The sequence below is a fragment of the Leptidea sinapis genome, chromosome 25, assembly GCF_905404315.1.
Source record: "Leptidea sinapis chromosome 25, ilLepSina1.1, whole genome shotgun sequence".
Taxonomy (NCBI): Eukaryota; Metazoa; Arthropoda; class Insecta; order Lepidoptera; family Pieridae; genus Leptidea; species Leptidea sinapis.
The window spans coordinates 9,944,020-9,971,688 of NC_066289.1; the positions used below are offsets into that span (position 1 = coordinate 9,944,020).

Genomic DNA, 27,669 nt, shown 5'->3' on the forward strand with positions numbered 1-27,669 from the left:
CATATTTTGCCATTTCGTGCTTGTGCTTGGCGATGAATAAAAACTCGTTTTTTTTTGGAACCTGATGGACTCGGATCTGCCACTATTAAAATAAAATAAAAAATACGGGAACACAACTTTAGTTTTAAGAGATCACACGGTGAGCGACGACTACGGCACAGCCCACTGACCTCTACTATATACCACTGGACTGGCGGCTGTCAAAGTGCTTTTGCCTATTTGATATTCGCCATTTTGGCGCTGTTGGCCATGAAGCGAGAGTCCGCGGTACTATATGCTACTACGATGTTTCCTTACCGTGAGCGTCGTTTTAAAATACACATAAATTCGAGGCAAATAACAGTTAAAATATGAGTGTTATTAAATAATATAACCATAGGGATTAAAAGATTTAATCGAAATAATATCTACAATACATGATAAATACATTCATGTCCCAAATATACACATTTACTTAATTTTGATTTGAAAAGTAAAACAATAATTGATTCTTTTCTGTTCGTCACTTACAAACTAGCTAAATAACAAAATAGTGTTTTGTTTAATGGAAGCAAATAAAATACATTCGTCTGATTGATTCATCAGTTATAAAAGGAACATAATAGGTAGCGTGTACCTAACAAATAAGATATACTATATGCTACACTCACGGAGTTTGATACAGCAGAGGACAAGTAGTATCGGGTCATTGACCGACAATTGTATCTACTCCGCCACCGCTTTACTTAAATAACAAAGGTTATAGTCGTCAATACAAAGCTAACGAGACTTCAATAATTCTTAACGAGATATATTTCTCAGGTTAATTCAATACATTTAAAGTTCTATCAAGATATCAATAGTGTTTCTAAATTAAAATGATTACGTCACATAAAAACCGATTTACTGACGCAAGGACTGTATTGAATTATATAAAGAAGTCGGAATCGTCTAAACGAATTGTTGAAGTCTCATCTTACAGTAAAATAATATGATTTGTGATTATCTACAATAATGAGGTTATACGAAATAATGTTTAAAACATAAGCGACCTCTGCACAGCCATCGCGAAACATGTTCACCTATAACTATATACGTGAGCAAGTTGATATATTATGGCATACTCGATACACGCACACGATAAATAATGAGATCAATTTACTTCATCTGTGGCCCAGTATAGATCTTGTCTCAAACACTGCCACAACTTATCCACTATCTATGGTCCACCACCTGCTCTATGATCCTTAGCACTCTATGGCGAGTAGTGGTAAGGAGAAAAAATACATAAAACGGAACAGTAGCAAGTGTCCAGCTAATAATTGCTTACAATTTTAAATCGTTTATACGTCTAGAATCTGAACTGTGACAGCCTTGAAAACGTCGAAAAAAAATTGAGGTTGACGTTTAACCTATTTTTTGAGCAATGTACACACACTTATACAAAGTGACATACAAATCGCGAGTGTAATACTTACCTTGTCACGCACACATAAAATGCCCCAGAACGGCATGTAATATTTTGCCGTTGTTGATGGATTGAGTTGAAAAAAATTTACGATTTTAGTGACTAGAATATTTAACTGATTATTTAATATTAAATATCAAAGATCACATAAAATGTATGAAAAGTTTTAAAATAATTTATTAATTACCATATAACGTATAAAATTAGCGCTTTCTTTAAAATCTACCCACTTGCTACTAGCGCCGCCCCAATAATTTTTTCCTTATCTCTCCCTGTATAATCCGAAATTAATTCGCTACTAAACTAATTTCAGTGGACTATCATTTACGGTTTTAATATTTTCGACAGATAAACTGTTAAACGTATTAAACCAAAAGTTGAAAATCAATTGATATTTTGTTAGAGAACTAGATATAAAATTAAATTTATGATTCTATGATATACAACTTTGTAGTAAACTCATTTTATTTAACTAAAACATAAGAACAAAGATTTATCAAAGGTAAGCGATTATACCTAAAATGCCATAAATAGCGTGTTGGGATTTGATTTTATGCTTAACATAGGCTACATAGATTTTTGTCATATAAAATAAACAGTTTTATTTGATTTCAAAACATTTTCGCATTTATGTCTCTTTTTATAGGCACAGCCAACATACTACAAATAGCAAACTTAAATATTTTGTGGCAGTGCTCAAAATAGCACAGTAATGTCTTATTTTCTCTATATAATATAAAAGGGTAAAACAAAAATTGATATTATGTTTTTTTCAAAATAATTACAATAAGTGCAATAAAAGACGTCCTAGAGAGCATGATAATTTCTTTTCAATCTGGACTACTGGATTATTACGGAATGGTTGGTTGATGGTTCTGAAAATAAAATAGGACATAAGCCATAGTTGCAAAAAAAAACAATTTAGTATTATAATATACAAGAAGTATTAGAAATGTTTCTATTAAATAAATGACAAAAATTCGCGCCTGCTGAATAAGGCGATTGGCATTTTAATCAATGCAATTTGTGTTAAAATGCGCGACTTAATTACTTAATTTTAGGATTGGTGTTGATGCGGTTTTCGAGGAACTTTTTTCTACATACAAACAACGCAGCTGTTTAATTAACTTCCTCGTGCGGACCTTCCGGGACGATACGACATGGGAACCTTAAAAAAAGCGCGTACACGTTCCTTAAAGCCTTTAAGGTATTACTCTGGTATTGCAAGTGAACGTAGGTGGCGGTGATCACTTAAAACCAGGTAACCCGCACGCTCGTTTGGTCTCCTTTTTGATAAAAAAAACTAATGTAAACATAGATATTATATAATTTTGGCTGCTCTTTCAATCTATACGGTGTTAAGGTCAGCCACGGTGGCCTCCGCTGTACTCTTCTCCCAAACGTTACATATACCAGTAGGAGGCTTCTCTGCACAGGGTGCCGGCTAGTTTATGTGTACCACAACGTCGCCTATATTTGCCGTGAAGCAGTAATGTGTAAACATTACCGTGTTTCGGTCTGAAGGGCGCCGTAGCTATTGAAATTACTGGGCAAACGAGACATAACATCTTATGTGTCAAGGAGACGAGCGCAATTGGATGTAGTTCCTGAAAAACGTTCCAAGCCAAACACATCACATTTAAATTGTAGTGTCACTTAGAATTGTTGTGTTTTTCAAGAATCTTGAGTGGCACTGCATCGTAATGGGCAGGGCGTACCGGTTACCATCAGCTGGGGGCCTACTCCTAAAATCGATATTCGATAAATCGTGGCATTAGTCGTGTCGAATCTTACTCTTAGTTACATCGTAATCAATCTCGAAACGATGATTGAACGAACGAAACATTATTCGATATTATCGGTCCTAACCCTACTCTTAGTTGAAATTGTCAGAAACGAATATTCGAATTTCACAAATAATCAAACGTCACTTTTATGATAATCTCAACGATACCTTCTATGCTGTCGATGATATTATCGTTTCAAGTTGTATAGATATATTTGCCCTACAATATACATACTTAATAAATATTATTGAAAAAATTATATGTGATTTACTATTCAACAGGATTTTTTTATTAATAAGTCATTTAAGGCATTTTGTTGATCGTTTATGCGTAGAAATAATGCAAATGGCCGCCTGAGAAATAGGAAGTGGACGAGAAGGGTTGAGTTACTTTTTTTTACATTTTATTATCCGCAAGTTTTGTATTATTTATTCACTTTTAAATGGTCATATTATATTCATTACATATTTTTTGTAAATGATACCAAATTGGTGGTGCAGATTGTGGCATGGTCCTTAGCGCCTAAGCTATGTTTTGATTTTTGACATATTTCATTCACACTAACATGGTAAAAAAATCAAAATATTAGTCTATGGTAACGATAAACGATAACGAATTCGAACATTTGTTAGAGTAGGTTAGTTGCGATATATTCGGAGTATTATAGCATCGTTGTCGATATTGCGAGTAGACTCCTGAACGTCCCGCTCTCTGCCCTGCCCCCGTACCTCAGAGCGCCTGTCGGTCGCTGACCAGTCCCTGCAGCTTGCGGGCCACGCCGGGTGCGCACCTGGCTCTCTTGACGAGGTCGCCGGCGTCGCTCACGACTCCTCGCTTGACGCCGCCCACCTCGCTCGACATCAGCGTGTTGATAGCTTGCAGGTCCTTATACAGACAAACCGATCAATATTGCACAGAACTATATACACAAATAAAATTTGAAAACAAAATTTTATGAACGATGCGGGAGTCGAACCCCCGACCTCCGGCGTTCCGTACCGGTGCTCAAACCAACTGAGCTAACCGTTCGAGTTACGAATCGAGTGAGAATCGTTATAAAATCTTGTATTATATATATTCAACTCACAGGTTATGGCTTCAAGATTTTATAACGATTCGTCCCTTGAACGATTAGTGAGGGTTATCACTTTATAAACATAACATATTATACAAGTGATTTGAGTTTTCGTTAGTGTTAATTCCGCCAATATTTGTCTTCAAACAATTCGACACGTGTTTCGCCTCTACACGAGGCATCCCCAGGACGTGTTGTCTCGCCAAAATCTGGCGCGAAACACGTGTCGAATTGTTTAAAGACAAATATTGTCGGAATTAACACGAAAGAAAACTGAAATCATTTGTATAATTATGGATTTCCCCAAAGTAACGCCTACTTCATTTTTTTTTTTATAAAACATAACATATTGTACAGAACCACATATATAATTTTCGTACCTACTATCATTACTTATCTTAAACCAATATTTAAGTCGGGATGCACTTCTGACACGAATAACTATCGTGCTATATCGATTATGCCGACCCTCAGTAAAATTTTTGAAAAAATAATTCTAAGCCAAATGCTTACTTACTTTGACTCTCTTATGTTTACCAGTGGGAGGCTCCTTTGCACAGGAAGCCGGCTAGATTATGGGTATCCATAATCTAGCCGGCTTCCAACGGCGACAACGGCGCCTATTTCTGCCGTGAAGCAGTAATGTGTTAGAATTACTGTGTTTCGGTCTGAAGGGCGCCGTAGCTAGTGAAATTACTAAGCAAATGAGGCTTAACATCTTATGTCTCAAGGTGACAAGCGCAATTGTAGTGCCGCTCAGAATATTTGGGTTTTTTGAAAATCCTGAGCAGCACTGCATTGTAATAGGCATGGCGTATCAATTACCATCAGCTGAACGTCCTGCTCGTCTCGTCCCTTATTATCATAAAAAAAATGTTACTTCATATAAAACAATTTGACTTTACTAAGGGACGTTCAACAACGGATGCATGCGTTGAACTAATCAAGAATATTTTTGATTCCTGGGAGACATTTATTTTATTTATTTATTTTTGGGAAACAAACAGTATTTGCAAACATTTCCAAAAATACATATAAAATTGAACACACACCAATATAGTTAACACTATTATACATGTCATGTAAGTAGTCAAGAAAAAAAATTTATTTAAAAAAAAACTACCGACTTCAAAAACACTATATTATATAAACAACAGATATAATGTGCACTTAAAAGTATAAAAATAATTGCGTATTTTATACAATCTAATATAATAAATCTAATTCTAGTTACAATTATTGTTATTTTTGGAATCGGTGTCCTTCCACCGCGACCCGCTCTCGCCTCTCGCCTCCTCACGACTCAAGCACATCTCCCCTACTATGTATGTAGTTACAAATCTATCTTGGATGACACCGACTCCAAATATTACAATAATCGTATTTAGCATTAGATTTATTAGATTGTATAAAAATACGCAATTATTTTAATACTTCTTAGTGCATATTATATCTATTGTTTTGGAATAGTGTTTGTGAAGCCGGTTGTTTTTTTGTAAAAATTTTTATTTTTTTATTTTTAGTGAATTTGAAGTACACTAACTAACAATTTGTCTAAATATCTGTAGATATACTAAATTTTTCAATGCAGCAATAAACGTAAGTGCTTTGCAATTTGATTACAGACAGATAGAAATTCTGTCACAGATCGCACCCTTACTCCCATTGATCATCATTTTCGACTACGACAATTACTTGACCATAACTATGTTATGGTAGATGACTTAAATATCCGGATAGCATAAAAAAGATTCGGCCGAGCATCGTTAATTTACTCCTAAGAATTCCGTTACTTTGTCATGAATTCCATAATCAGAACCTAATCAAACTCTCAACTAACTATCTTTGAAGTATATCCTTTTCAATTAAAAAAAGAATCATCGAAATCGGTTGGCGCGATATTGAGTTATTCGTAAGTTTATCATCCACTTTGCTATACGTAAGTATAGCAAATTTAAGACTTATGGTTTTCTCATGGATGCCATCGTCAGATGGACCAAATTACCACCATCGGGACCACACGGGAAGCACCAGCTTTCAAATAAAATAAGAATTATCAAAATCGGTTCACCCAGTCGAAAGTTTTGAGGTAACAAACATAAAAAAAAGTCGGCTAAAAAGGATAAACAAAAAAAAACTATCACAGATTGCACTTGGTATTTTCTGTGATTTACTATGACATAAAAGGAACTGCTCGATTTTCTAATTTCATGTCTAAACAATAGAACCCAGAAGGTCGACGTGAATGGTAGGAGATTTCCTGGGACTCCTCTCGGTATGGGGGTACCACAAGGGTCTATTCTTGGACCGTTCCTTTTCCTTATCTTATATAAATGATCTTTCTAATCTTATAGAAAAAAACATATGGTAGTATTGTTTCACTGATTATCTAAGTGAAAAGAAACCAAATTTAATATGGCGAATTGTCATTCGTGTACTGGTTTAGTGCCAATAATCAATTGTTAAATAGTCTTAAAAACGAAATATATTAAATTTAACGCTGAGTTTGTTGCGCCCGTTCCTCTTAGGTTTGAGACACAGATTTTCGAATGGGTGGTAGTTTTTGAGTTTGAATAAGTGTGATTTCATATCCTATTTTGAATAAAAATATTAGAATTCACAAATTTGAATATAATTGTTACGCAATCTTAACTACTGAACCGGTCATTATGAAATTTCGCACAATTGTTATCTGTCAATAGGTATTATATTATCTTTGCCTTCTATGGTTAGTGTCCCGTAGGTATCTAATAAGCCTTATCTTATATATTATAACCGATGAAAACAGGCTAGGTATTACTTTAGTGTGTGTGCATTGCTCAAAATAGAGGTGAACTGTCAACCTCAATGCTTTGACGTTTTCACAGCTGCATCCTTTTTTGCAAATACCGAAAAATGTAACTTAAGACTTCTGTATATGCAAGTAATTTTAAATATTAACGATTTTATTCATACCTGGTGTAAGAAATCAAATCGCAATCTTTTTATATCATAGTAATTGTTGGTGGCGCAGGTTTTATTGTATATAAGTGGATGTATTCAGCGCATATGTTTTTTTCGTTGTTTTATTTTTTTACAATTAGGTACTTGACGTGCGGGACGTTCAGCCGGTGGTAATTGATACACCCTGCCCATTACAGTGCCGCTAAGGATTCTTGAAAAACATAAAAATTCTAACCGGCCCTACGATTGCGCTCGTCACTCATAGACATAAGATGTCAAGTCTCATGTTCCCCGTATAAAGTAAGAGTACGTTTGCTGCGTGGAGGACAGGCTCACCTTCGCGGGGCTGCGGCTGAACCGGTAGGTGAGGTGGTGCCGGTGCGTGGGCGGCGACGAGGGGAGAGGCTTCACGTAGAGCTGCTGCGCGCTGCACACGCGCTGGCCGCCCGGAGACAGAGACGAGCCGCGAGCGGCCGGCAGCGGCGACAGGCTGCACTCCTGGGGACACACGCACACTCAGGCGGCACTACCACTGGCGCGGCTCATCTGACTTAGGTCGTAGTTTGTTCTTAATTGTTCGCTATAAATAATTGTTTGTTCTTTTGTTGTCTATTTAATGGGGGGAAACGCCTACTATTTGGTTCTGGCGTTGTTTTAACTGTTCTAACATAACCTAACCAATTTTTATGAATTGCAAATTTAAAAAAAAAATCGAGAACACACAAATGTTTATAGAGAACAATCAAGAACAAATGGCAAACTGACGATGTAATAAAAAAAAAATAAAAAATAAAAAATAAAATCTGGGGGGCTAACTTTCCTGAGCTCACTGGCGCGGGAACACAGGGGTGTTTTTTTTTTATGGAATAAGAGGACAAACGAGCATACGGGTCACCTGTTGTTAAGTGATCACCGCCACCCACAATCTGTTACAACACCAGAGGTATCACAGAAACGTTGCCGGCCTTGTGCCATATCGTTCCGGAAATACCGCACAAGGAAGCTCATTCCACAGCTTTGTAGCACGTGGAGAAAAACTCCTTGAAAACCGCACTGTGGAGGACCGCCACACATGCAGATGGTGGGGATGATATCCTAACTTGTAGCGTGTCGTGCGAAGGTGTCTGTGCAAATTGTGACCGATACATATAATATAACAGTGTCTGAAGAAAAGGTTTCTAACCACGCTATAGAGACGCAATAGAAACGCTGTGCTCGGAGATTTCCTGTGAAATCGATCGAAATTTTAATGTCACTGGATATTGACAGAATTAGATATTGCGTAAATTCATAGTCATTCAAGTTTTGTTAGTTTTCTTAAGTCTAAATTTCCGCTAACATTTGATTCAAATCAATTCGAAACGTGTTTCGCCTCTACACGAGGCATCCTCAGGAGATGTTGACTCGCCAAATTCTGGCACGACACTGAACTGAATGAGCCGGAAACCACTCTTTTATACCCTCGTGGCATACGGAAATAAAAGTCAGACGCTAAAAAAGGTAAACAAGCTGCACCATAATAGATGGTATAAAAAAGGTATCAGGAATATAGAGAGAGTCCATTACTATTCTTAATATGGTTTTTAAAGATTTTAAAACAACATTATGAACTTACATCTTTATGTCTTCCAGTAAACCTTAGCGCGAAATTCTGCATACACTGCACATATACTCTATTGTAAAAGTTTATTAAATCTCCTCGCTCTGGTGACCCTAGAATGGAAAAAACATATTAACAATCTTTATTCATCTATTAAAATAACACAGGCATAAAGGCATATATTTTTTCTGAAAATTGTTTCTTTTAGAATTCTTTATGATGTCACTTCAAACACTACCACCGCTTTGGAAACAAATGGCGCTCTAAGAGAGAGGAAACGGCGCAATAAACTCTCGCAGCATTCTTTTTAGAGCTCTATTTTATAAAATAATATACAACATTGTACCTATTAGGTACCTATATTGTTATATCATAGTTGTTCCTATAAAACAATCATATCCTAGTCCCAGGCTGTTTAATCACTTATATATACAGCTGTGGAGTAGTAGGATTTACGACAGAGACATTTTTTAATAAAACATTTAAATTTATATAGATAATGCCTGAACAGTGGCTGGGATTTTATTATAAAAGTGTATACATTTACCATTAAAGCTATTATGTAGCCAACTAGAATTAGTTAAAAAAAATCCCTTATTGCTAGTGTTATAATAATCAAAATCACTATTACGGCGAAGAGTAAGCAGAAAACACGCAAACATGGTGTTTTTAGACAAGTTTTGTGGTGAAAGTATAGCATTTCGAGCTATGAACACTACTTAGTCCTGTTACACATATGCTTAAGTCTTATTTATAGGTTGCTAATGCTTGCTGTTGGTTTTAGTTAACACTGCCCAGCCTTTTTGAACTACCACTTTTCTTTGAAGTTAAACAAGTTTTTTGGCATGGCGTGATGCATTTTTTTGGTACTTCTCTCAGAAAAGTTATTCTTATAGCTTGTACTTTTTTGTGTAGGTTTATTTATTCAGATTAGTAGTGAATAACGAGGATTGTAAGCATATAAACTGTTTTCCACCCAAGAATTTTGAAAATATTGGCTTTGTTACATATATGGCGGGCCGGCAGCCGTGAACTCATATCGCTCAAGGTCGCTGGCATTTAGTGTCGCCTTAAGAGAAAATAATTGGTTGTTGATATATATCAATGCATTTTAAATGACTGACTCACCTTCGTCAATCTGGCTGATCAATACAGATCTATAAACATGATTGTCCGCTAGAGGCCTCTGCCGGTAGCACCGCATTATGTCTGCAAATGTGCGCTCTACCTGATTGCTAGCAGTGTTTGATACCTAGAAATTAAAAGTCATCATTGTTTAGTCTGAGGAAAGTTTCTTTACATTTCATATAGAAATGTCAAGGGATATTTTTTTGAGTTTTATTTACATTTAACAAAGTATATTGCTTGATGAATTTTTGACACGATCCCATTGGTGTAGAAACAAGTCGTGTTGGTAGTACTCTCTTAATGTTAACCCTACATTGCCTAAAGAATTCTGAAGAGACCGAAACTGGTGGAAATATGTAAATGAGCAAGGTCAGTGCTACATATATAGGATATTTAAAGATAAACAATATGTTGTTTTTAAAGTGATAACCCTCACTTCTAGGATTAATAGCTAGACCACACACATCTTTAAATATAAATTTTATTTATGTTTAAAGATGTGTGTGGTCTAGGTTAATAGAAGATTATGAAAGATCACACCCTTTCTATTTATCAATTCCGGCTCTCATTAATGTCATCAGTTACTGTCAGAAGAGATCCGAATTGATGGGTCTGCCCACCGGTAAAAGTTCTTAATAAACAATGCCATTCCATACACACAGCATTGTCTTATGATATTTAACCTGTGTTTTGCCAGTCTGTGACTGTGACAAGCCTGAATGACCATTAACCGCTATTTTTTTCGTACGTTGTCGTGATCCACTTTAAAATAGCAGTTATCAACAGATCAGTTTTTTTATATTTTTTATTTGACACACACAAATAATCTTGCCCCAAACAATCATTTTTATTAATATGTATGTAATGATGTAACGACTACATCCGCGAGTAAAGAAATCTTTAGCCGCGAATATAGGAATTGGGTCGCTTTTTTTAAATCGGCGAAAAGTGAAATCGGGAATATGAAGATTTTACTATATTATTATTTTCATGAGCTGTACTTTTTAACGCTATTCTTTGATACTTTTTTGTATGAGTATACCATATCAACCAATACTAAAAAAATATTTATGATTAATTTTCAATTCGAATTACTTCTGTAATATAATAACATTCTTATTTCCTAAAACAAATAAAGTTTATAACTAACCTTACATATAACATAGACAGAGCACATCAATATCTGATCTAGATGCCTGTCCTTCATGAGTTGTGTTTGAAGCATTATGGAGTATTCTAGACACGTCCATATCTTCCTCTTCAGCTCGTCATCGGTCAGTCTTAGGCGCGTACAAAGATCATTCATTCGAACTACTGCCAAACTATAGAACTGTAAGTGCAAATGTAGAGATTATTAAAATTATATTAAGTGATCACCGCCGCTCACATTAATTTGCAACACCAGAGGAATCACAGTATTTCCGGTCTTCAAGAAAGGTGTACGCGCTTTATTTGAAGGTACCCATGTCGTATCGTCCCGGAAACACCACACAAGGAAGCTCACATCACACATCCACATTTTGAACCCAAAATTTCGTTGTCCTAGCAATCAACTGCCCTGATGATTTGGGTCAAATAATTGGCGTGCATCAAATAAGAGATGAGACTAAAATTTATAGCATATTAGTAGTAGTAGTAAGATTTGACCAACTAACGGCCGTTCCCAATATTCAGTCTATCACCGGTTATACGTCATGTCATCCTGAAAACAAAAAGAAGCTTATTCCACAACTTGGTTGTACGTGGAAAAAAGCTCCTTGAAAACCGCACTGTGGAGGAACGCCACACATACGGATGGTGGGGATGAATTCGGCAGCAAGTGTCAGTTGTTGCTTGAACTGAACTTCGGAACACTCCCCGTGATAAATGCGATAGAAGACACACAGTGAAGCGACGTCTCTACGCAACGCCAAGTGATCTAGCCTGGATCCTCGACAAGAGCAGCACTGCTTTGCACGTGATCAAATAGCTGATACTGGGCTGCGCTAGACCAGAGATGACAGTAATACTCTATATGAGGCCGGACCCGCACTTTGTAGAGCGCTAGAATGTGGGCCGGCTTGAAATATTGTCGTTCTCTATTGATGACTTTCAAGTGACCGCGGAATTGGCACAAACCCAGTATTCTGATACAAGACGAAGCATTAAGGGAAGGTTCATGTTACCCTTTTCCGAGACCATCTCAAGAGAGGACTCGATAGAAGACAAAGTTTCTTTCGGCACTGATTTACCGAAAGAGATCTGCATTGCCCTTGCATACGGCATCTCCAGTACTGTCATCCGCATAGCCATTGCAATCAATGGAGGCTTCCAACATATACAAGAGAAAGCTGGTGGTCCACTTGCATACTCTCGGGAAACCCTAATAATTTAAGTTTTGAGAGAATTGCCTTGTGCCATACACGATTACATCACGCTATATCCAGACTAACTGCCAGGCCTTCACCCTTCGTCGGTCGTTATTTTTAGTTAGTTGTCTAAGTATATACCAAGAGCTGAAGGTTAATTATTCCTTCCATGTTCTTGGGGAGCAGAGAGATAACAGCAATCCGCCTGTAGTTAGCCGGATCCAAACTAATTCCATTTTTCGGATCGGATGGTCAAGGGCTAACTTCAATGAGACCGGAACTACGCCTTTTGAATACGAGTGTTGGAATAAATACGTCAGCACCGGCGTCACTTCAAGGGCAAAAATTCTAACGTTATTAAATTATATTAATTGAATTGTGGCTAAGAATAAAAATTCGGCAAGAATGGCAAATAACGAACATCTTTTAAGATATAATAAAAATATTGGATAAAAATAAAATTCTATTTAAAAAATATGTTGATTCATTTTACTTACTCCCGTAGCCAAAAAAAAATGCATTTGTGGTGTTTCCTTATAGAAAAACACTTTATTAGCAATAAAAAACACTCGCACAAAACACAACAATTTACAATATTAATTAAAATATTAAAAATATTATAAAAATTAAAAATAAATAAATAAAAATAACTGTGTGCGCGTGATTCCCTGCTAAAAGGAACTGAATCAGTATATTGTTGCATACACTGGTATCGGAGTTCATAAAATAAATTTTCCTACCACTCAACTTAATCGAATATTAAAACATGACTACCAGGATATTAATCTCATTCACACAAGTAAATGTCTCGTACTTCCTCTACTTTTACAAGAGACGGGTCTACACAGTCCGCACACATAGAAAGATGTTTAGTTACATTAATAACGCAACATACCTTTCTAAAGAACAGTATCAATGAGTTATTCGTCTTTTTAGGCGTCGTATTGGGCGTGGTTTCGCCGTTCGGAGTCACTGGTTCAACTGCATCATGCTTTGGATTTGTATTAACTGAAACACAATTCATACAAAAATAATGTTAGTTAAAATTTAATTAAATATAATACCACAATTTTCTATCTATAATATTTTTTTGAATAACGAGAGTATCACCCATTTAAATAAAATCATGCAGCAGTTGACTCCCTAATGTGCTATCTAATTACATATATCAGCCAAACATTAAAAATTATTATGGAGAACGTCCAAGTGTATATTACCAAAGGTTTTTAATAATGTAAAATTTCTCAGGCAAACACCAAAAATGAGCAAGTGTTGTGTAAAAGAGAAACTTAAAAAAGTCTTACTTTTAGAAAATGTGTCATGAGGTTAATAAGTACTTAATATAATCTGTATATAGGTATATAAAATTTATTGAAGTAGGCGTTACTTTGCGGAAATCCATAAAAATCTGGCATCAGTCACGTGCCAGATTTTAGCGAGACAACACGTCCTGAGGATGCCTCGTGTAGAGGCGAAACACGTGTCGAATTGTTTAAAGACAAATATTGGCGGAATTAACACTGAATGCTCATTGGTCAGATTTAAATACGACTTTCCTAATGTGGTTCACTCTTTATAAGGCGTATGGAATATACAGACTGTATGAATAAAATATATTTGCAAGGATTAAAACGCGTGTGTTAACAAAATATTATTTTGATCGTTTAGTAGAAATTCACATTTTTTTTATATGAAGGACAAACGAGCGTACGGGGCACTTCATGTTAAGTAATCAACGCCACCTACATTCTCTTGCAACACCAGAGGAATCACAAGCGCGTTGCAGGCTTTTGAGGAAGGTGTACGCGCTTTTTTTAAAGGTACCCATGTCGTATCGTCCCGGAAACACCACACAAGGAAGCTCCTCAAGGCAACACATCTACATTTTTAACCCAAAATTTCGTTGTCCTAGATCAACGGCCCTGATGATTTGGGTCAAATAATTGGCGTGCATCAAATAAGAGATGAGACTAAAATTTATAGCATATTAGTAGTAGTAGTAAGATTTGACCAACTAACGACCGTTCTCAATATTCAGTCTATCTCCGGTTGTGGACTACTTGAGATAAAAATCGTAACTATTGTTGACTTTTCTGCCCCAATAAACTTATCGACGGTAACTCACTTTATCCGTACACGCTATCTGTCAATGGGAAGACGTATAGTTTACCAGCGATAGAAAATTATGGCAATTTCAATTTACGCGTCCCAATATAAGGCGATAAGTATGACTTATCGGGTATAATGGGACAGCTTCAGATTATTGACAGCTAATTACTGACAGTAGAAGGGAGTAAATTATTTCTATCTGTATATAGAATATTAGGAACGGCCGTTAGTCGTTTCCTCAATTATAATTTGTAATACTTTTAGGTCAATAAGTAACATGACTAATGGGCAAGGTTGATTAAGAGTGTGAATAAAAAATAATATAAATAATCTTCTTCGTCGGATTACTCTTGGCAAAGCAGTCGTGGTCACTTCGAACGACGAACGATTCTACACCAGCTATCCCTGGCTGTTGCTTCTCTGGCACATGTGTTAAGGGGAGTGTTGGTTAGGGCTATGATCTGGTCTGGCCAGAGAATAGGGGAGTGTCCACTTGACCTACTGTCGTTGACCCTTATAGAATATAAATATACTCACCTAACAATGACTGCCCAGGTTTAACATTATCTTTGAAGAGTTGTTTTTTTGCTTGGTCAGCCATCGGTGTTATATACCGATCTATTGCTGCTGAAAACAATGATTGCATTTTACTTGAGATTTAAACATGTCATTATAATTTTACATCTATCTTACATTTTTTATGCTTTCATTTATTAATTAGTTTACAAATTAAACATATATGGAAAAATATATACAAAATTATCTGCAAATCAAGCATCCAAATTCATCCACATATTTAAAACTGATCATTGATTTTTAAATGTGTTTCAACACATATGAGAACCGGCGTCTTTTTCTGCCGTGAAGCAGTAATGTGGAAGCAATACTGTGTTTCGGTTAGAAGGGCGCTGTACCTATTAAACCTACTGGGCTAATGAGACTTAACATCTTTTACAATATTGATACATTAAGAAACTCAAAAAACTTATTTTTAAAACAGATTATTTTTCGGTTTATATTTGTTATTAAAAATTATTTGTATTATAATTAATGAAAATAAGTAATAAACTTACTATTCTTTGCATTTGGTGAATCATGAACGTAAACCTTTGAGGAAGGAGGTACAGGTGACCTCAACAACTGATCCCACAGAGGACTGTCGGACTTCCATACAAGTGATTCCAGCACCTGTTCCTCAACCTGTAAACAATATTTATACATAGATACAATAACAATCAAAACTTGAGCCTGATTGCATAGTGTGTAGTCTAGGCCAAACGAGATTATCATGGGCTAATAAACTACATTGAATCTGACCATGTTTAAAGCCGTGATAATTTAAAAAGTTATAATATGGTTAAAAAACTTTCTTCTAATTAAGAATACAGAAAAATTTAACAATATAAACAATAGGTATCTTATTCTTATACTACTGCGATTTTATACAAAAAAAAGTGGGTAGGAATGAAATAACTGTGTAAACATTATGATCAAGTGCACAGGCAAGAGCTGCTAGATACACTACATGGCATGTGAGGGTAAGTTTATTTTATTTTATATTTTTCTTTCATATGACACTAAATATATGTATGTATTTTATGTCATGTAGAAAAGTAGGGATAGGATTTAGAGTATGTATGATAAATATATGTGTATAATATATTATAATTTTTAACTACTTTATTTTTATTTATTTATTAATTAGGTGATTTAAAACCTTTATTCATTAATTTAACCATTTCACAGATCACAATGAGATCAAGAAACATATTTAAAAAGAGGTTGATCTCTACTTTGGTGTAGACTGAACGGAGACCACCGTACAATACTGACTAAAATGACTTTTCTCTGCCAATATACAACATTACAAAATCATATTTGGAAAAAAGATTAAATTTTCAACATATTTGGAATACATTGTTTTAAATTAGGATTCTCACATAGAAATAGTATGGTATTATATATATGGTACTCACAGCATTTAAATGTTTAATGACATCCCTGCTCAGTTTATCCACAATCGCCTTAACAACCAGTTCAATAATTTTGTAGAAATGGAAAGCACTCAGGCCAAATATTTGCAAAACTCTGGGAAACCTCAGCGAGTGGACGCCATATGAATGTAAAACTACTTCCGTACAGCACGCAAATACGGTAAGCTGATATGTTTCTTGTGATAATAAAATCTGAAAGGAATGGAAGTTATTAATAGTAAATGTTATTAGGCACAATCAACAGTCACATACTTACAACTATAAAATTGTATGTGTCACGCTGGCCGATTGTGAAGTCACGCCTCAAAGTGAGAATAAACTATTTAAATAGGCTTTAACTGAGCGGTTTTGATTCTTCATTAAAAATATTTAATTTAAATCTAACATATGTTTGGAAGAGGAACATACAAGAAACTCAATGTCGATTTTTTTTAAACCAATTAGATTATTTTACTTTGGCAGTAACATAAATAACAAATAAGTTTGTAAAAGAAACTAATTTGTGATGTATATTAGAAAATCATAATAACGCAAATACAGGCAAATCTTCAAACGAAGCAATGATCATTATTGAGCCATGACATCATTCAATTAAAATATGATACTGTCGCATTAACACTTATCTACACCCATGCTTTAAATCCTCTATTAAAGATTCTGAAACAGTTAGCTTATTGCCAACATTAAAATACCCAATATTCTAATAACCATTACATCATCCAAACGAGTGTTGTAATGTTGTACTGAATTTCATAACAACACTCCTATGTTTTTTTTTATCCCTTCATGCGCAAAGCGTTTCAACAGACAGCCACATTCTTATTGCTCGATGCGTGGTATCTGTATGAATTTCAAAAAAAGAACATTTTCGTTTACGCGCGTTCCATACTACCAGAACGTCGCGCGCCGTAAAAAAAAGTACGTTATTCGAATCCCCGCCATTTTTCTTCGATATTTTTATTGTTTTGTTTACAAAAAATTAGCGATTTATTTTAAACGCTGCAAAAGAACATTATATTCGAGTGAATTTTAATTATTGCACTATACTAAATGTATATATTTACTAAAATAAATAAATGTTTCATTAATACTTAGTTTATTTGTATATAATCAGTAATGAATGATATTAGGTTACTACTAGGACTGGTGTTTTAATATTAGCAGTAAGCTAACTGTTCCAGAATCTTTTAGAGGATTTATATTCTGGGTGTAGATAAAGTCTTGTATGCAACTGTTGATGATTAGGTATTAAAACACTCATGTGATACTATTCATCCACATACGTGTTTTAATACCCCTTATTACACAACAGTTGGATAAATAACTATTACTTTATTGAACATATATATAAAATTTTTGGTATGTTTTAGGATCATTTTATCATATTATACTTCTCATTAAAACCCTTAGATCATTAATTATACGTGTAGATAGATTATGACAGCTGTGAAACCGTCGAAAAAAATTGAGTTTAGAACTTATCTCTATTTCGAGCAATTCACGCACACTAACACAAAGTGTCATACAAATCGAGAGTGTAAAACATAGCTTTTCATGCACACTAAACGAATATTCCTGGCCTGTTTTTATCAGTTGTCTAACAGCAAGAGACTATGTAGACATATAAATTATCGAAGTTAAAACCATTTATTCTCTATTTAAAATAGTCAATATACTCATTTTTTATGTCAATTATATCACTGAACCACTACGGAAACAAATAGCGATAGGAGAACAGTAGTCTTTTTTAAAATCTTTCCATATATTTTTTTTTTAAATAATGAGTGGATTCTTCCTTTATTTTTATTCAGGTAAGTGTGGAACCTAGTTATGGCAATGATATTGATCAAAGATTACCTGTAAGGAAACCTGGGGCTTTTTCCTGTGTTCTTCTCTAATAATATGTTCAAACACTTTGTAATACAGGCATGTCACCATATTACACCTGAACCTGATTGTCTCCGCACTGCAGTCACATTCCTTCAGGCTGTTTCCAAATTGTTCACTCCACATGTTGCATGGTTCTATAACTTTCTTTGTAATTGTTTCTTCACTAACTCCATACTCACTGAAAGACATACAATTGTATTGTATACATAATGTATTGGTTGTTGGTATTCATAATGCAAAAATTGTGTACAAGAAAGTTGGACATTTAAGGCTCGTTATATGGATGACATCATTTTTTAGTGTTGTTAGAGTACTTCTTTGTAAATACTGTTAAAATCCTTACTAATATTTTAAAAACAAAAGTGACGTTGTTTATTAGTTATATTTTCACAGATTAATAGAAAAAATTCAAAGAGAAAACTGTCTTGATCTTTCTTCTCTGAGGAAAACTGCATTCTGAATGAACTGTATGAAAAATTTGACATATTTCAAGTGTAACATGATTTACCTATGAAATAAAAATATTTTTGATTTTTATATAATTTGATCCCGAAATTTTAAAAGATCTCACGCTAAGAATTTTATTTCTTCAGATGAATGTCTTGCACATTTCTTTTTGTTATTAAAATAAATCCTCTTGTGATCGCTGTGGCTTAATTTAAGAATTTCTGGCATTTTCTTAAGTCACCGACTGCATATTTATTTATTTATTGGTTCCCATACAACATACATGTATTAATAATTACAAAATAACGCTAGTACAAGTAAATCATAATTAAATGGAAACACTTATGATGGTAACACGTGATATTTAACTTAAATAAATGTAGAGTTATATAAAACAATAAATAATTTTATGTTACTATCACGACTTAGGAAAATGCATGTAACTTGTTAACTGAGATAAAATAAACATATTTTTAAAACACACAAACTAAAATTATATCCTACATATTATAAGTATAACATACAATAAAGCGAAACTGATACAAATTTCAAAAAACATAAATATGAAGCACATAAAGATAAGCTAAGGCTCTAACAGGCGCAGAGTGTCTAAAACTAGACGTCGAAAATTGCACAGACTATTAGAAAAAATATCTATACAGTTATTGATATTTGCTAAGTCATTATATGAACGAGATAATCTATTAACTGGTGCATTATGTGATGTCCACAAACGAGAAGTTGGAACAAAGAAAGTCCTTACATTTCTAGTCCTACAAGGATTACAGTATAGAGAAAACTTGGACAACAGTTTAGTATGAATATGATGATTTACAACTTTATACATGTATATTAGATCAATTAATTTACGGCACATTTCAAGTGAGTCTAGATTAAAATATTTTAATCTAGCTTCATAACTATGCAGTGATTTTCTAAGTTTGAAACGGTTACACAAAATTCTCAAAAAACGTTTCTGAACATTTTCCACGGTATCAATGTGGTTTTTATAAAAAGGTGACCAAATATTAAATTAGATGGGTAGTCTTCGGTTTGAAGAAATATCGAGCAATATGTTGGCTATTCTTCAAGCAGTATGTTGGTTATTCCTCAAGTTGTATATCCAATCACGATTTAGCAATAATAATTTACTTACGAAAACAATCTTAAAAGTGCAGACGACGGCTGAGGCCTGCACTGGTGTAGGAACTTGGCTAACCTACCGAGGCTGTTGGTGGCCTCGGACACTGGAGTCAACTTTTCAGCTCTACGTTCCAAGTAACTACGACCAGTTAATGGTGTATCAGGACATGATTTTGCACTCTAGAAATAAATGAAGGAAAACATTAAGGTTTTATTTCGAAGAGGAGGTCAAACGAGCATATATTCAGGTCTCCTGATTGCATGTGATCACCTTGCAACACCAGAGGAATCACAAGAGCGTTGCGGACTTTATAAAGTGTCGATAAATTAGAAAACCGAAAGCACATTGGTATGAGTACGTGGGGCGAAGATCGAATAGTGCGTGTCAACGGTTCTACCTATTGCACCTTAGTAGAATTTAGTAGAGACTTCTGATATTAATCATTTCAGTTCCAACTAACTGTGTTACAAACAAACCGATAAACAGATTTTTTTACGTTGTGTTCCTTATTTCCCCAAGAACACCTATTTATAGCATTTATAAAGTCCTTGGGGAGGTTTCACAAGAGTACTGGGCTTCTTACTGCTGGATAACATCACCACGCTAGTGACTAGCGAGTCTAAGGACGAAAGATACATGTAAAGGGAATGAAAAGCAATGTGCATATTTCAACCTAGTAAATGATAGTCAGTACTCAAAGTGGAACTGAAAATTTAATTAGATTTTTTTGATATGAACTGGAATAATCACCAACCTTTTTTTTATGGAAAAGGAGGACAAACGAGCGTACGGGTCACCTTGTGTTAAGTGATCACCGCCACCCGTAGAGAAATCACAGGAGCGTTGCCGGTCTTTAACGAAGGTGTACGCGCTTTTTTTGAAGGTACCTATGTCGTATCGTCACGGAATCGCCGCACAAGTTAATTCCACAGCATTGTAGAACGTGGTAGAAAGCTCCTTGAAAACCGTATTGTGGAGGACCGCCACACATCCAGATGGTGGGGATGATATCTTGGAAACAGCTCTTCGGAACACTCCCCGTGATAAATGCGATAGAAGACACACAAAGCTTCAAGTGTTGTTTTATATATGATGATTGATATAAAGAAATAGTGATCTATGTTAATTATAATGGATAATAATCTCAATTTTTTAATAAACCATATCAATTGGCCATACAAAAGTACACTTACAGGACCAAAGTTTGCAATAACTTGTGATATTTCATCTCCGGACACTTTCTTTGTTCCTATCTGTTCCTGTGCATGTTCACCTGGAAATTACAATTTAAAATTAGTATTTTATTTGTTTATTAAAACTATTAAATGCATTTAAAACTTTCCCTAATGTAAGTCTTATAGGTTAAACCCGAGGGATTCCATCCTACAAGATAATTTTTACTACATATAAATACTTCTACAAAATGTTTTTTTAATTTGTTGTTGTAGCGGCAATATGTGACACGCAAATAATACAGTAGGTACGAGTAGATTTTTTTTAATGAAAATACGAGATGGTAATTGATACGCCCTGTCCATTACAATGCAGTGCAGCTCAGTAATCTTGAAAAGCCCAAAAATACTGAGCGGCACTAGAATTGCGCCCGTCACCTTGAGACATAAGATGTTAAGTCTCATTTGCCCAGTAATTTCACTAGCTACGGCACCCTTCAGACTGAAACACATAAATTTACACATTACTGTTTCACAGCAGAAATAGGCGTCGTTGTGGTACCCATAATCTAGCCGGCATCAAATAATTACAAAAATATACAAAAAATGCTAGTAATAAAAAGGTCGAAAACAATATTTGGGAGTTGTGAAAGTTTTTCGCAGTCACAGTCTTCACTTGATTGAGTTGCGACCAACACGTGGAATGTCATCATAATTTATTTATTTATTTAGATCATCAACATTATATATATTACACATTTATATAAACACTAGCTGACCCGGCAAACGTTGTTTTGCCATATAAAGTATAATTCACGCGATAGTTTTATAAGTAATAAAATATTAATAATAATAATAATAATCCTTTATTCAACTAATAATATGTGGTACAAAATGTTTTTGTGCCCTACCCTCTGCGATAGGATACCCTGAGTTGCAGAGGCTAGGTCCTTCCGAAAGGCTATCCATTATTAAACATAATTAGCAAACTCACTAAAAAGAGGTATGTGTGTGTGCGTGTATGTGTATGAGTGCGTGTGTGTGTGTAAGTGTGTGTGTGAATGTGTGTGTGTGTTGCTGTATGTGTGTGTGTGTTTTTTTTTTTTAAGTATTTGTTGTGTATGTCAAACTGTGCACAAGATTAAATAAATGTTAGTAATTGAATATTAAGTTTTAATTTTAAGAACATTTTCTGTATCTTCGTAGTTTAATACTATTAGCCATGATTTTAAAGATTTTGTTAACGAGAATTTATTTACTTTACTTATATTTTTATTATATTTACTGAAGTAGTTGTAAGCGTATGCCGAATTAAATTCATACTGTGACTGAGCAAAGCCTGTTTTAGTGATTGGGGTACGAAATGTGTTTATTCTGTTATTATCATTAGAATTTATATTACTTTTTACATGAAATCTTGAAATTATTCCATAAATATATTGCTGACGGACACTAAGAAGTTTACTCTCTTCATGTAATTGGTTGGTTGGGTACCTAAACGGCTTATTGAAAATTGTTTTTAGTAGAGTTCTGTGCGCTCGTTCTAACTGAATTGCCTATATTATAGCCTGTACATCATTTTGTTCTATTGTCAATAGTTTTTGCAGCGCACGAAAAAATATGTTTTCGATTTTACACCTTTTGTTACAAAATAGCAATTTTATTACGGATCCCTAATTTTGAAAAAAAAAAACATAGCCTATAGCCTTCCTCGATAAATGGACTACCCAACACTGAAAGAATCATTCAAATCGGACCAATAGTACCATACCATACCATCTGTCACTAATGCAGATGAATAATTTGTATTATTTATATAAATTATTCATCTGCATTAGTGACAGAAATTGAAGTGTTGAAGTTAAATGGTAATTGAATGTTGCATGTAACTCATCTATAGAAACATGGAGATTTATGTTTATGTAAATTCGACATCGAAATGCTTGCTACACGAGTAATGATCAGTACAATAATATACTGGATAAAAATAATTATGTGTGCGTAATTTCAAAGTAATAAAATTACTAAAAAATAGATTGACTCGTAATAAACTCGTTTGCATGTGCGCTTGCTTGGAAGCGGCGAGCGTTCACCGCCTCAACTACATAATATATTTATTTAATTCAGAGACATCTCCATATATCTTAGTAAATGTATTAGTAACAATATTTATTATGAATTACGTTATATATACCTACCTACAAGGGGCGGTTCTGTCTACACATGCCCTAACACTCAATCTCATAAAAAAACTGTCTTTGATCAGGATTCGCGCTTCAAAGACACAGGGCACACACAACGAGATTTTATTTAAAGGCGTATATTTCCTAACATAATATTGTAATTTTACCTGCAGTTACTTTAAAATCATTTGAAGATATAATATGTTCAAAATAATGTGCGCACAATTCGTTTATTGAGAATAAATCAGACATTTCAGCAGCATCTATGTTAAACATATTTATAGAGAAAACCCCGATAGCTAAATTGTCACTATTGTCACTTATCAAATCAACTATATTTTTTTTTTGTTCATAAATATACAAATACGTGTCAAAGCTGCCAGCATAAATCACTCTTGGAACATTATGATTCTCGCCCGCGAATTGTGGGAATTTGAATGCAAAATAAATAAACTCATAATATTTGTCCATCCGGTGACCGATCCGAAAAAGGTCTACATGCAAATAAATTGTTTCTTCTACATAAGTATATAAATTGTATAGGGTTAAAGCGATGGATGGCCTTATGAGAAAGCGCATGGTCGCTCAGAGAGCAATGGAGAGGGCTATGCTCGGAGTTTCCCTGCGAGATCGAATCAGAAATGAGGAGATCCGTAGGAGAACACAGCCCAAATGATTGCGAAACTGAAGTGGTAGTGGACAGGGCACATAGTCTGACGGACAGATGGCCGTTGCAGTTGGGGCAGTAGTCCTCGAATTGCGACCACGTCCCGCATGACACAGTGTTGGCAGGCCCCCCACAAGATGGACCGACGATCTGGTCAAGATCGCCGCAATACGTTGGATGAGGACGGCGCATGACCGATCGTCGTAGAAATCTTTGGGGGAGCCCTTTGCCCAGCAGTGGACGTCTTCCGGCTGATGATGATGATGAAAGCGATGGTACAAGAACTTTGCAGTATATAGGTAAGTGGTGGTAAACGGGTAAGTGGCTCACTTAATACAATACAAGAGATGCATTGCCGGCTTTTGTGAGTGTTGTAAGCTCTAAGCTTACAAGTAAATAGGCTACCTTTAATAAGCTGAACATATTCTCCGAACAATTACTTGTCTATAGACTACAGTATCATCGTAAAGTGCTCATATTGAAATTCACACATTTTATTAGTATGAACATCATCAACCTTTACCCATAGATAAAGTGCCAACACTTTCACATTAATAAAATAAATCTTACATAAATCCACAATAGCCGGTAGCGATTGCTTACGGTATGTTGTGATTATTGCCTGACCAATTACGATATGTTGTAATCGTTACTTGACCAATGAGCATTAAGTACGCCGCGCCCGCTGACCTCAGTTAGTTAACTGAATTGTTTGTATTGCGACTCTACTGTTTTATATGGTCGATGAATATGTGCGTTATATCACTCTACAATACACTATGTTATTTAAAATACCTAAACGAGCAATATTTGTACTTAGCTATCGTATTTTTACACTTATTCTCGCGATTTAAATGAAATTGACTACCTACACGACTGCTTTTTTGGGCAAAGTTTGACTATAATTTGTGACTATAACCAATAATCTATATAGTGTTATCCCAAAATAGTATACTTTTCAATGAATTTTACCAGGTAATTAAGTAAAATAATGTATTGTACCTTATAATCATAGAAACCGGTATAATATTATCTATTTTAATGATTGTGGCTTGCCATGTGACCGTAAACAATACTCTGAATATACTGCCTTCACGAGCCCACACGTTCTTGCAACACCGGAGGAATCACAGGAGCGTTGCCGGCCATTTAGGTAGGTGTTCGCGCTTTTTTTCAGACAAACATTTTCAATGTGCTAGGAGATGGAACTTTACATAGATTTAATAATTATTGAGTTTCTATTAAAGTATTTATGTTTCACACTCAGATCACACTCAGAAATAGTTAAATGAAGGATGTTGGCGCCATATTTCATTTGCTCATTTCGGAACGGACTTGTAACTGTCAGCGTCATTGTCAGTTGTCAAGTTCTTGTTTACAGTACCCGCTTCCTCATCCCTCCTTCCGCAACCCGAGCCCTCTCCCCCTACTAGTATTTTGTAAGTTTTGATACAACAAAACCATTTATAACTGACTAGCTGACCCGGCAAACGTTGTTTTGCCATATAAAGTATAATTCACGCGATAGTTTTATATATGCCTATGTGTTATTCTGGTGTGTAAGCTATATTATTGTAAAGTTTCATCAAAATCCATTCAGAAGTTTTTGCGTTAAAGAAGTTCAAAAATATATCCAGACATACAAACTTTCACATTTATAATATTAATAGGATAAAACCATGTGATTCCATATAATTAATAATTTTTAATTTTTAATTGCTTATATATGAATGACAAATATGTAATACCTAATTGATCTTGGGGTATGTTGACTTATATATGTTGACAATATTTCTGTGAAAGGCAACATTTTAATAGATCATAACATATTATGCTGAATCAGATTCTTTTTCTACTATAAAAAGTATTCGAGCACTTTTGTGCAAACATAACTATTTAAACATAACAAAAAACAGATAATACAAAGCAAAACAATAATAATTCCAAAACTTTTATATATAAATTATATAACAAAATGCATGTCTAGATGTGTGAGACTACACTTTGTGTGGCCTGAGCGCAAATAATATTTTACCAGTGGGAGGCTCCTTTGCACCGGATGCCGGCTAGATTATGGGTACCACAACGGCGCCTATTTCTGCCGTGAAGCAGTAACGTGTAAGCATTATTGTGTTTCGGTCTGAAGGGCGCCATAGCTAGTGAAATTACTGGGCCAATGAGACTTAATAACTTTTGTCTCAAGGTGACGAGCGCAGTTGTAGTGCCGCTCAGAATTTTTGGGTCAAGAATCCTGAGCAGCACTGCACTGTAATGGGCAGGGCGTATCAATAACCAGCAGCTGAACGTCCTGCTCGCCTCGTCCCGTACTTTCATAAAAAAAATAAGTTAAAACTATAATTGTTATAATTAATACCTTTACTACTGCTACATAGTAGTGGGTACCTACTATAAAAGGTACTCTGATGTCTTGGTTAATATAGTTATCCGTAGACTATTGACGATATGACTATTAATTATATGTAGTGTCATTTGCTAAACAAAGATTTTTATAATGGTGATCACTTCACACTAGACCTGGAGCGATATTTATCGAATAACTTCACAGTGTCGGAAAATCATGTCGCTGCGCGCGATCATCGACATATTTTAAATTTTAGAGTGTTTTCTTAATATTTAATAGTTTTTAATAAGAATATTATTTATATGACATTACCAAAATAAATACAAACCTAAAAATATTCTCTCGTCAAATTCCCCAACACTTAGAACATAAGTCTCATATAGATTGTTCAATGATTTCTGATTTAAATCAAAATTTCCTATGTCAAGTATACCCAATTGAGTTTCACTATTTCCTTTCAGCAACTGTAATAATTAAAAATACAAAAAACATATTAAAAATTAAAAACATTTTATTATAATTTAACAAATAACTTTTGACAACAAACCAATTGTAAGTACACTTTCTACTTTTTTTTTATGGAAACAAGTGAAGAACAAAATAATGCTTGCCACATCTTAGTGGATCCCGATGACGACAGATCATAAGATTTTAGTTTTTTTTTTATATCCCGAAAAATCATATACACATGTTCTATAGACATAGATTCTGTCATTTAGACAAATCATGTTGTATAAATACAAAGCCGAAATATGGAACATGCCATAAATTACACCATAATTAGCTACTATATTACATTGCCACATTTACTCCTGTTGTTTAAAATATTTGTGGTCAGTATGGAGCCATTTAAAACATTTATTCAGTTCAGTTTTGATCCGGACAGTGACACTTGAAACCCAACTAAGGAGAACTGTGCTGACATTGTTTCTAAGCACACTTTTGACATTACTAATTACGCAATAATTTTTCCCAACATTATTTAAAGCATCCTGTATATATTATACAAATTTTTAATGGTAACCATCTTATGGACAATCCAGTAGCGAAGCCTCAATTGGAAAAACCAAACTGGACTAACATACCAAGATTTATGAATGTAATGTTGTCTTAGTGGTAACACCCATTGTGGGTAGTTTTGGATTGTTGATTAAATTTAATAAACACATAGAGACTTACCTTTTTATCAAAGAATGATTTCATAACTCTCTTCCAACTATACTCTTTCATTGTATTAGCTTCTACAGCAAGTCCATCCTTGATTTCACACAGAACTGAAACTATGCATGGTGGATTTTCTGGCAACTCAAAATCATCATTTAACCACTTACTAGGTAGACCTAAAAAATAAGTAATGTTATTACTACAGATTC

General features: G+C 34.7%; 1 protein-coding gene across 3 annotated transcripts in view; it reads right to left on the reverse strand.

The window, feature by feature from the left end:
• Positions 1 to 378: 378 nt before the first annotated feature.
• Positions 379 to 27,669, reverse strand: part of LOC126972153 (retinoblastoma-like protein 2) — a 30,096-nt gene continuing 2,805 nt past the window's right edge. The window contains exons 5-19 of one of the 3 annotated variants that reach the window (XM_050818743.1): positions 27,476 to 27,636; positions 26,625 to 26,760; positions 21,106 to 21,185; positions 19,925 to 20,091; positions 18,289 to 18,499; positions 16,414 to 16,623; positions 15,511 to 15,637; positions 14,975 to 15,061; positions 13,224 to 13,336; positions 11,131 to 11,310; positions 9,981 to 10,104; positions 8,868 to 8,965; positions 7,589 to 7,750; positions 4,025 to 4,119; positions 379 to 2,322 (exon numbers count right to left, since the gene is read on the reverse strand). In XM_050818743.1, the coding sequence (XP_050674700.1) occupies positions 2,229 to 2,322; positions 4,025 to 4,119; positions 7,589 to 7,750; positions 8,868 to 8,965; positions 9,981 to 10,104; positions 11,131 to 11,310; positions 13,224 to 13,336; positions 14,975 to 15,061; positions 15,511 to 15,637; positions 16,414 to 16,623; positions 18,289 to 18,499; positions 19,925 to 20,091; positions 21,106 to 21,185; positions 26,625 to 26,760; positions 27,476 to 27,636 (2,045 nt within the window). In that variant the 3' untranslated portion in view covers positions 379 to 2,228. Of the gene's footprint in view, positions 2,323 to 3,962; positions 4,120 to 7,588; positions 7,751 to 8,867; positions 8,966 to 9,980; positions 10,105 to 11,130; positions 11,311 to 13,223; positions 13,337 to 14,974; positions 15,065 to 15,510; positions 15,638 to 16,413; positions 16,624 to 18,288; positions 18,500 to 19,924; positions 20,092 to 21,105; positions 21,186 to 26,624; positions 26,761 to 27,475; positions 27,637 to 27,669 lie in introns of all 3 variants that reach the window. The other 2 variants (XM_050818742.1, XM_050818744.1) reach the window with 2 other exon arrangements.